Below are 11,681 nucleotides of genomic sequence, written 5' to 3'. Positions count from 1 at the left end.
ACTAGGGTTCATGCCATACTGTGATCTTGCACTTTGTAAGTCACTCTGGACAAAAGTGTTAAAACACCGCCAATACTACCACCTGCAAGTCCTATTTAAAAATGTATGTCTTTCATAAAAACACATTAGCAGCATTGTCTTTTATAAGAGGACAGTTAATTTTTCTAGTAATTATGAGTTGTAGTTCACATTCCAAATCAGTAGATGTAGTAATAACCATATTGTCAGGTAGAGGAGGAAGCAGCCAGTGTTGCCATGTCCGCTTATTATAAGCGACTTAGTGCTTGTTTTTCTGTAAAGTTGTTTGTAAATATTGGTAGTTGCGGGTTGCTGTTTTTTGGGCTTGTTAAAAGTGTATAATAATATAATAATGTTGTTTAAACCAATGGTTCTCAAACATTTTCATGTCAAGGAAACCCCCCAAATAGAATGTATTTGTCTGCGGACTGAAAATATTTTGTGGGGGACCCGTGTACCAGATTTGTGTTGTTAAAATGTCTGAAAAACATTCCAAATGTCTGTTTAAAGTGATCAGCCGATGTCTGTTTAAAGTGATCAGTGCCCTAGCTTCTTTGGGGCTTGTTTCTCAAAAAGTTTGGCAACACTGGTCAGCACGCTGAACACGAGTTGGCGGAGGAAGCTGTTGGCTTTGGACTTATATATTTCGATTTGATTGAGTTAATAAATACTTAGACATGCCGCGTGTATATGTCGGCAAGCTTAGTTATAATGTCCGGGAAAAGGACCTACAGAGGTTTTTCAGCGGATATGGCAAGTTACTGGAGATTGACCTAAAAAATGGGTGAGCACGTTAGCTTTAGCATTAGCCAGGCCACGGTCAAGGCCCTGTTGGACTGAGGCTTTAATCCTATCGACCAAAATGAGCATTTTGTTGTTTTAACTTGCTATATAGGCTCTATTGCACAGCAGCCATATTATCACTTCCTTCACAGGTGTTACCAATGCTAATGAAGGCTCTGTTCCATTTAGTGTAGCACAGTGGTTTCCACGACCCCCATAACTCTGAGAGTGTACACATTTGGTTCCATTTGTACACTCTCAGAGTTACACACCCGTAAGGGGCCATTTGGAAGCCCACGGGGGTCCCTGGACCCCAACTTTAGAACAACTGGTGTACCACAGTCTATGGTGTAGCAGGGTGTTTCCAGTGAGTCAACATGCACAATATCAGCACCCTGACCAGAATGGGACAGAGCCTTCATTAGTATCATTGGCACCACATGTCAATGTCCTCACAATATGGCTGCTGCAGTGCTGATCCTTGGTGAATTAATTGCATAAGCTGTCCCTTGTGTGAAGTCGTTTTATTGGTAGGTTTTAAGGAAAATAATGGAAAACCACAGAGATCTGTGAGGAAAACGTCTACCTAACTAACATCATGTGACACGCCATTTCATGGTGAATGAACCATTACCATGGGTTATCTGTCTGCACTTCAGCTGCACAAATGAAGGACAAATGGCTAACTGTCTTTGGGGTGAATCAGAGCCATTATTACAGAGTTGGAATAATTCCATTGGCCAAATCTGTAGGGGGCGCAGTAGAGCAACTAAAACATTTTTCCATCCGATGGAATATTTTATGTTCTGGACAAAAAGTGTATTTTAGACGTGAGGTGGGGGGCTCAGTGTTCCCACTAAGGAAAGGAGGCTTTCAATATCTTAAAACTGGCTTTGCTTTGATGAGTAGTGAAAGGTTATTTATAATTTTTTTCTACAGACGAGAGGCTGCGCTACCGGGGTTTAGTAGAGCGGATAGTAGGAACAATCGTTCACTTTGTGATACAAGCGTGAAAATTGGCATGAACATTCCTTTAGGTCAACTCTTTGACTTTTTTAATCGAGCCACTCAAAAATCCAAGATGGCGGCCATTGATATGATGGTTTATTTGGTGATACAAGCATGAAAATTGGCATGAGCAGTCTCTGTGGGTCACTTGACAATAGGCCACCCACAGCTACTTGAAATTTCAAGATGGCGGCCATTTTTCAAGATGGCCAACACTTTAGTGGAGCATTTAAGTTATATAATGGTTCATTTGGTGATACAAGCATGAAAATTGGCATGAGCAGTCTCTGTGGGTCACTTGACAATAAGCCACCCACAGCTACTTGAAATGTCAAGATGGCGGCCATTTTTCAAGATGGCCACCACCTTAGTGGACTAGTTAAGCTTAAGAAATCATTTAGTTGGTGATACAAGCATGAAAATTGCCATGAGCCGTCTCAAAAGGTCATTTGACAAGAAACCGCCCACAGCCACTTGAAATTTCAAGATGTCAATCTTTAAATGATACCTTTTCTCATAGAAATGTATTGGGTTCCTCAAAAAGCTCTGTCAAGAGAGGTTGTTTGACTGTGTTTTGTCTGACTCCTCGCCCACGACCTGTCCAGTTTGGTAAGACCTGTCAGGAGTTGCCTCCCACCGGCATAGCTCTCAGGGTTCACTGAGGTAGGCCTAAACAAGCTCCCTTACCACGACAAGGTAACAGTCACAAGGGAGGATATATATATATATATATATATATGTATATATATATATATTGTTTTTTTTAAACTAACAGCCATTACATGTGTCAAATAAATACTAAGGGGTGGGGAAACAAAAAATAAGATGAATAAATTAGCACAGTTGTGGTGCTGATAAGCACAGTTGTGGTGCTGAACGGACAGTGCTCCAAAATTATGAGTAATGGCTAATACTGAATGGCAATAGCCACGGAACCATGACAAACGATACTAAGGAACTAAACTGAAAATGTGCTTCACTGTTAGATATGGCAGTGGAAGGCAGTGGAAGCAATGTTACAAAGTAACAACTGAAAATTACACAGTAATAGACTAGATAAAAAGTAAAACATGATGCGTCGATGTGACGAGGGGAAGCCGAGCCATAGGCCTCCACTTGAAAACACAGAGGACAACAGGGAATAACTCTGGCAAAATAAACATGCAAATAGGTTCTAGCAGGGGCAACTACATAGGCATGTGAAACTGAGTCCATATCTGAAGCAGTTACACCTTCCAGTACATGCCTTGGAGCACCCACATTTGGTCAACTCCCAACAACTCTCCGCAATAGGTGGAAGTGGAGTCCAGAAGACTTTCCACTTCTCGTCCTGTTCCACCCATCCCCAGTCAGATGGGCTCGGCATTTGTGGATGTCGCTTCAATGCCTGTCCCCACACGTATCCAGCCTCATAAGAAGCATGTTTGGCATGCTCTTTGAGTGCTGCTTGAGTTGGTGGGATCAAGTCATATTGTCTTTGCTTTCTGGCAAAGAGATCAAGCCTGGCCTCGTTCACAGTTGTGACATCGCTGGACCGGTCATACATTAGATCTTCTTGGCCTCTTGACATGGATATCTTTGGTATCTTCAGTGTCTTCAGCAGATGTAGATGCTCTCTTTTGGGTCCTTTCCAGCTCTGTGTTGTTGAACCTAAGTTTACAGCTTGAATTATATTTTGCTCTGTTTCTTGTCGATGTGCTTTCTATGCCATCACCTTCATCTAGTCGGGTTGGACTAAGTAAGATAGGCAGAGCATTGATCTTATGAAATAATGGAACATTTCTTGCAATGGTATCATAACCAGTACGATCGTGCTCTCTGTTGAATAAACTCGGCTGAATGAGTTTTTCCTTGGTGACCTGCTGACAAATTAAACATCTGTCCCAGTTAGTTTTCACAACTGTTATGATGGCTTCTGCCATGTCTGCAGCATAGGCAGAGGCCGAGGGTTTATCCTTTTACCAACTTTTACCAAGCACTTTGATGTATGGGATACAACTAAGTTCGTGCCTTAACCCTACACTTAGTTCGATCGTTCATCCAATGCCATTTAAATCCTGAGCGATCTGTACACCATCCGGTTAACTAAAACCCCATTAACCTTGGCTCGGCTCTCCCGTGCTGGCACAACCTGTCAATTCAGGTGCGGCTATCTAACTGTTTTGGGGTAAATTAGACAGCATTTGGGATACCAACTTTCAATTAGCTGACATTGAACCCCAGTGATATATCACCAGTGTGCCCTGGTAGTGCAGATATTCACTCTTATCTAATCTATCTATGATCAACAAATCAACACAACTATATTGTGATGTGTTAAAAGTTGTTCTTTAGCATAATAATAATAATCGTCCTTAATGAAAAAAAAACATACATTTCTATGAGAAAATGTATCTTTTGAGGATCCAGGGGGTGGCCATCTTGAAAATAGAAATGTAAAGTGGCTGGGAGTGTTTTCTTGTCAAGCAACCCTTAGAGACTGCTCATGCCAAATTTAATGCTTGTATCACCAAATAAACCATTATATAACTTAATTGCTCCACTAAAGTGTTGGCCATCTTGAAAAATGGCCGCCATCTTGAAATTTCAAGTAGCTGTGGGTGGCCTATTGTCAAGTGACCCACAGAGACTGATCATGCCAATGTTCATGCTTGTATCACCAAATAAACCATTATATAACTTAATTGCTCCACTAAAGTGTTGGCCATCTTGAAAAATGGCCGCCATCTTGAAATTTCAAGTAGCTGTGGGTGGCCTATTGTCAAGTGACCCACAGAGACTGCTCATGCCAATTTTCATGCTTGTATCACCAAATAAACCATCATATCACTTAACTGCCCACTAAGATGTCGGCCATCTTGAAAAATGGCCGCCATCTTTGATTTTCAAGTGGCTCGATTAAAAAAATCGATAAATGACCTCTAAAGATGATCTGTACCAAGTTTCACGCTTGTATCACCAAGTGAACGATTCTCCCAAAATATTGCTTTTATCCGCTGCACTAGTTGTGCGGGCAACGGATCGAAAGTACCATAGCGTTAAGGAGAACTCCCTCTAACGCTATGGACCACCAGAGCTAGGTTGCGCCTAACGGTAGCTGTAGTATACAACCCTCGTAGACGTATTTATGATTCTGACGTCTTCAATCTACGAGAGTTGTAGCCCCTACGGAACCTCTCCCTCCGCTAAGTAGCTCGGAGCTACTTAGCGGAGGGAGAGGTTCCGTAGGGGCTACGAGAGTTGTAGGGTTCACGCCCCATGGAGACCTGGACTTTCGGCACTATGCCCCGTAGACACTCCAAACATGTACAGATGTGAAAATAAAGGTGCTTAACCCCAAGCCCCAAATGTTAACTGGCTCTACGGGGTAGTAGTTTAATGTAATAATCCATATCTTTCAATAAAGAAGTGTTTTAATGCCGTCTGTGGCCGATTCTGTCGGAAGTTCCCAATGGGCGGTAGTGACGGGTAGTCACGGGGCGCATCCGGTGGAACCCGGAATTACACTAAATGTAAACAGAAAGTAAACTAGGGTGAAAAAATGGCGTTCGGCCACAGACGGCATTAAACGGCATTAGACGGCACTTCTTCATTGAAAGATCTAGATTATTACATTAAACTACTACCCCGTAGAGCCAGTTAACATTTGGGGCTTGGGGTTAAGCACCTTTATTTTCACATTTGTACATGTTTGGAGTGTCTACGGGGCATAGTGCAGAAAGTCCAGGTCTCCATGGGGCGTGAACCCTACAACTCTCGTAGATTGAAGACGTCAGAATCATAAATACGTACGAGGGTTGTATACTACAGCTAGCCTAACGGGGTCATTCCTATGTTTCCCGGGTTCTATGTTCCCCCACTAAGGTTAGGGTTAGGTTAGGGCTGCTAAGTGCCAACCCTCCTGGATCCTGCAGGAGTCTCCTTGATTTCGACCACATCTCCTTCTGGACTCCTGGATTGTAATTTCTCCTTGATTAAGTTGATTTGGTGTCAAACTCCCGAACTTAACCAGAAGAACACAGGAAATTACATCGATGTAAAAAAGTTTCTGGGGGAAGACACCCCAGACACCCCAAAAAAAACTCTATTCTCACAGTCCAATGTAGGCAGCCCTGAAACTGCCTAAACCTAACCTCACAAACACTATGCCTAACCTCACCGAAATTATACCTGACCTTAGCCTCTTTCAGAACCCTGTATACCTTTTTTGTATTTGAAATGACGTCATCCCAAATATAAAAAGGCATACTGGGTTCCGAAAGAGGCTAAACCTGACCTCAAAACCCAGTCCACCTGGGCGAAACACCGGGAAAAGAGGGAGTCCGGTCAGTACTGAACATGATAAGACTGCCACAACTTCCTACTGGGTTTTGTACCTTGTACGGATAGAGGATAGGTGTGCACTAGGGACATCTGGGCACCTCGATGTAAAATTGGCGATTTTGTCCAAAATGTTAAAAAATAAAATATTAGAAAAATGGTAATACATGATGTGAACATGGACGATACATCATTGTTAGACTTAATTTTATCTTTCAACTTCTTAATGCCCCAAAATGACTGGATATACAGGTTTTGTAGCAATTGTAGAAATATTATTGTCATAAATAGCCAATTTAACACAATTGCCCACTCTTCCTTGGTGCCTACCTATCCTGTTACCCCTTGTACCTTCCAATCAGAGCGCTCTTTATTTTATTTGTTTATTTGCGAGGGACAGCACACACGGCATACAAAAACAATAGTATAATGATGAAGATGCAATATGCAATACATGTTGTTGGCAAGAATAAAAATGTATCAGAAGTCCCTGTCCCTAACATGTAACAACACAAAATAATACTGAAATAAACCCAGATGATGGTTGAATAACGTTTCCTTTACCAATGCCTTCAATCTACATGAATAATTGTGATGTTCCCCTGCAGATATGGATTTATAGAGTTCGAGGACACCCGTGACGCCGATGATGCCGTTTACGAACTGAATGGGAAGGAGCTGTGTGGAGAGAGAGTGATCATTGAACATGCCCGAGGACCACGGAGAGACAAGGATGGATATGGTCACGGAGGAGGAGGAGGACGCAGTAAGTCGCATGTTTTGAAGTACTCTGCTTATGTTTCTTTTTTCTTTTTTTTAGATGAGATGACGAGTTTGTGTCATGTTTTTGTTTGCTGGCATGTCAAAATTTGATTATTTTTTAATCCTGAAATGCCATGTGGAGAGAAAAGGGGTGCTCACTTTTGCATTTTGTTAAATTATTTGTTTTAACACTTTTTTTTTTTTTTTTTTTTTTTTTCGTTTTTTTTTTTTTTTTAGACCCAAAGACCAAGGAGATATGATATATCAAAGATTTAAACTCCTATCCACTTCATTGTTAACTTAAAACTTAAAAAATCTGTATCTCGGCTCCTGAGAACTTTTATTTTCAATGAAAAATCTCTGGCAGTCTACAGCAAAAAATCTGAAATAATTCTGGCAGGAAATGAGTTGTTAAGAGCTAAGCTTAATGCCAACATACTCTGTGCATAGTAGGCCTACTTGTGGACCAGACAAGCTTTATTGGCACGATTTATTGGTAATTTATTAAATTAAATTATGTAATATATCAGACATAGTCTGCGTCACTACATCTGGCATTTATTGTAGTCATCTAATTAATGGCGAGCGATGCCCCACAGTAAAATATTCTGTCTTATCAAGACATTAATTAATCATATAGCAGGATCCATTTTCCACATCATTTGTTTTTATTTATTTTTCTGTGGTTGGGGCTCTAATTCTTTGAATATTAGTTTCTTTAGCCTAGCGTAAGTGTAATTAGGTATGCTTTGGCGATATAATACTGTAATCTAAAGGTTGCTACAGTCGATACAATTTTCATGTGGAATCACATTTGGAATTGTTCAGTTCTAGATGTATTCTCCTTTGATCCAAATATCATGCTTATATTTAGCAATGAAGCTCTAAATGCTGTAAAACGAGGGATAAGACAAGACATGTGAAGCTGTATTTTTTCCCAGTTTTACTTTAACAAAGTGCTTGATGTTTCAATTTGAAAGAGTCCACTGCGGGCTGAGTCCGAGTCCATTGAGGCTAAAGATGACTGGCTAAGATGACTGCTTGTCCCGTTTGGCCTTGGCTTTCACCTTACAATGTGTGTGTGACCTTTGACCCTTTGACCATTGGCTGAAATAACCGGAAGCCATGATGACGGCATCCTTTTCCAATAGACCAGGGTAATGGTGAGGAATCCCGTTGGTTTTACTGTTGCAAGACATGTTGCGGAGGATGAAGCCAACATAATGTTTCCAACTGTTTGAATAGTTTTGGAGCCAATTGCACTTTATGTGCATCGACTGGCCCTCAGTACTCCAGTACAAGAATGAAAGAAGGATTTTTGGTAGTTGTCCTATTTATTTAATTCAATAAATAGTGTTACAGGACAACTAATACCAGATTTCTCAGTAAGGATGACTGAAAGGGAACATCCACCCCCTATAATACAAATATTACTCCAGTGACTTTTGACATTTTGGACTAAATTTGTAAACATGAACAAGTCTCTCCCAAAGATGGAAATAAAACATAACTCTAGTGATGCTTTTGATAATGAATAGGAATCAGTTGTTCAAAACAAAAGTAAATCTGATGTTCATAATCATGTTATTTGTGTCTGTCTCGTTTGGTTGTTGGTTCTCTGGTTTCTAGCTGTGGGTGAGAGTTTATGTTCACAAATTAATTGGACTATGCACATAGGAATAACATTTGAAAAAAATAAATTAAGGGTGGATTTGTGCATAAAGGTATCCCCTGGTGTGATGTCTTATCCAAAATAACTCCCCATCTCTTGCCTTGTAAGGTATTGAAACGTCACGATTTACCTCCAAATTGTTTTTATTGGCACTGACTGGTAGCCAGTAGCCTTATTAATGAGTTAAAACTGAAGGCACAGCTCAACTACAGGTGTCAAGGTTCAATATGAAATTGTGACAAGACAGATGGGGCCGACTGTCATTTTTTATCTCTGTGTGTTCTTTGAAGGTAGTGGTGGCTATAGCAGCAGAAGCCGCACCGGGAGGGAGAAGTACGGGCCCCCTGTACGCACAGAATACCGCCTCACTGTGGAGAACTTGTCGAGCAGGTGCAGCTGGCAGGACCTCAAGGTAAGAGCTGACAAATGCACTGTCAAAAACTCATGCTCACCCTCAGCTGCTGTAATGACGCAGTGGGACAACTCACTGACTGAATCAACAATCCAGCTAACAGAAATACTGTTATGTTATTTAGACAGATGCTACAGTAGATGTGATGTCTTCCTGCTATCCTTGTTTTGTTTTGTTTTATCACTTATTGCTTAACCACTTGTAGGTTGACTAGGCTTCATGCAAATTTTCCCTTTGCTGAATGCTTAAATTGTACTGAACCTTAGTCTTAAAACGGACAGCTTAGCATCTCAGATACAGCATTATATCGGTATGTAGAATAAGGAACAAAACAGTAAAAATAAATGTCTTGCTTTAAGTGATGATTTTAATATAATGTACATATATCGTTATTTACAGGATTTCATGCGCCAAGCTGGAGAGGTAACCTACGCAGACGCTCACAAGGAACGAACCAATGAAGGAGTCATCGAATTCCGATCCCGTTCCGACATGAAGCGAGCCATCGAAAAGCTGGATGGCACCGACATCAATGGGAGGAAGATCCGTCTGGTGGAAGAGAAACCTCGGCGCCGCCGCTCTGATTCTGGAAGCAGGTCCAGGTAAACAAGCGGGGCTTGATAGAGGCTTTCTTCATTTGCCATTGTATTTCCTGTATCTTTATGGCGAGTTTTGACATCTACATTTGCCACATCAGGTCTCGTAGCAGGCGTCGCTCTCGCAGCAGGAGCAGAAGAAGCAGGAGCTCCCACTCCAGGTCTCATTCTCGGTATGTGTTTAAGTAAAATGAATGTCCACATTTCAAACCTCCTTATGCAGTTGTAGACCTGTCATTTCTCACATTGTGATAATTAAAATCTTAAATTCATATCAAGAAATGTTCTTAAATGTAGAATGTGGATTTAGCACCTCTGGTACTAACTGACAACATTTCATTTACTGTACAGTATATGATAAAAAATGTATATGTGGAAGAATATTTATTAAATGTGCCTTTTTGTTGTTGCATTTTTTTGCAGCTCTCAATCCCGCAACAAGCGCCGGTCCCACTCTAGATCAAGGAGAAAGTCTCAATTGAAGTCCCCTGAGAAGTCTGGCAAGTCCCGCAGTCGATCCAAGAGTAACAAGTCCCGCAGTCGCTCCAAGAGTAACAAGTCCCGCAGTCGCTCCAAGAGTAACAAGTCCCGCTCTCGCTCTGACACCCGTAAGTCGCGCTCCAAGAGCCAATCCAAAACCAAGGCCGAGCGCGAGTCCCGGAGTCGGTCCAAGGAGAAGTCTGCCGGTAAGAAGTCTCAGAGCCGCTCTCCATCCCATTCAGAGAGCAGACACGAAAGGCTTGCCAAGTCTGCCTCGAAGTCTCCATCTCCCAGCGAGGACCGCCGGCCCTCAAAATCCCCAGCCAGGCGGTCTGCCTCTCGCTCCCCTTCGCGTTCAAAGTCCCACTCCAGGTCCAGATCAGCATCTCAAGACTGACCACCATTATTGTGACATACTGAAGTAAATGATTTGTAAAGAATAGACGGCGGTTCACCACCATCAGACACATTTAACATAGGCTGATGTACTTTTAGATTTTGACAGATCTAAAAGGATTTATACTATAAACCGTTTGGAAGTAAGTCTCTGTATTTTATCAACAAGCGATTACTTTTGAAAAAGTTATTGCTTGGTTTTTAACTATTTTCCTCTGTAATAGCATTGTAAATTATTATTAATATATTAATATTCTGTAAGTTGATGCTCAATGTGCTAGGGCAATTGGAAATGTGTTCCATGCTTTTCCTCAATTCAGCAGCTGATAAACGGAAAGCTGCTTTGTTTTTGAAAGTGTAGTACATGTTTAATTGAGATGTTTAAATGGAAGGTTTTAGAAGCAAGAGACTGAACATTCACAATGCAATACATGTCTGAAGTTAATGTTTTTTTATGTTTCCCTGTTGAAATCCATTGACTTCTGCAAAGCTGAATTTGGGTTTTTGAAACCATCTGTTTTGTTTCAATAAAACTACACAATTTCATTGCCTTCTGGCTGTCTTTGTTCCCCTCCCCTGTCCCCAGACACAAATAAGATGAATTTGAGCAGTTTTTTTTTGTGTGGGATACGTAATGGGCTACTTAACCTACCCAAAATCCCACTATTTAGATAAAGTAAGTAAATCGTGGGATTTTACTATCTAAATGAAATTAATGGAATGAGCGATGCTTCCCTTGTCGCTGGTTGGAGGCAAAATGTTAACACTATACTACAGAGTAGAGTAGAGATTTGTTTCCCTGATTTTCCCCTGAATAATTACAGGTCCCCATAGTGGATGGCTTCTAGAATTTTATTTTTTCATTTTGGAGCAGCCATGATTGCCAAATTGAAGTAAACTATTCATTAAGTCATGACTTTAATATTGTTGAAAATGAAATGGCGATAGACTCGAATAGAAAAATATCCAATTTTGTAACCTTACGGACACCTGATTTATATGGGAGTACATTTAATTCTATTATTAGACATCAGTAATGCAAATGCATTGCAAACAAGTGAGTATGGTACATGCCCAACACAAAAATTGAAATAGTGGAGACATGTTTCTATTCTCCAAGTGATTTTTAGTCACTATTAGACAACATACTGCACATTATTATGTGTATATATTTTTTTCCCTGCAAAGTTATACGTTTAAAACATTCCTCGATTAGGTCTTTACGTTTGATAAT

General features: G+C 40.8%; 1 protein-coding gene across 1 annotated transcript; it reads left to right on the top strand.

The window, feature by feature from the left end:
• Nucleotides 1–604: 604 nt before the first annotated feature.
• srsf6b (serine and arginine rich splicing factor 6b) lies at nt 605–10,991 on the top strand. The gene is made up of 6 exons (XM_080424640.1): nt 605–802; nt 6,738–6,895; nt 8,854–8,975; nt 9,375–9,577; nt 9,673–9,744; nt 9,995–10,991. Exons 1-6 carry the CDS (start codon nt 696–698, stop codon nt 10,446–10,448), a joined length of 1,116 nt encoding a protein of 371 aa, XP_080280766.1. The 5' UTR covers nt 605–695; the 3' UTR covers nt 10,449–10,991.
• Nucleotides 10,992–11,681: the final 690 nt, after the last annotated feature.

The sequence above is a fragment of the Gymnoscopelus braueri genome, assembly GCF_963280865.1.
Source record: "Gymnoscopelus braueri genome assembly, chromosome: 3".
Classification (NCBI taxonomy): Eukaryota; Metazoa; Chordata; class Actinopteri; order Myctophiformes; family Myctophidae; genus Gymnoscopelus; species Gymnoscopelus braueri.
The sequence above is the reverse complement of the archived record's forward strand: the minus strand, read 5'-3'. Positions and strand labels throughout refer to the sequence as shown.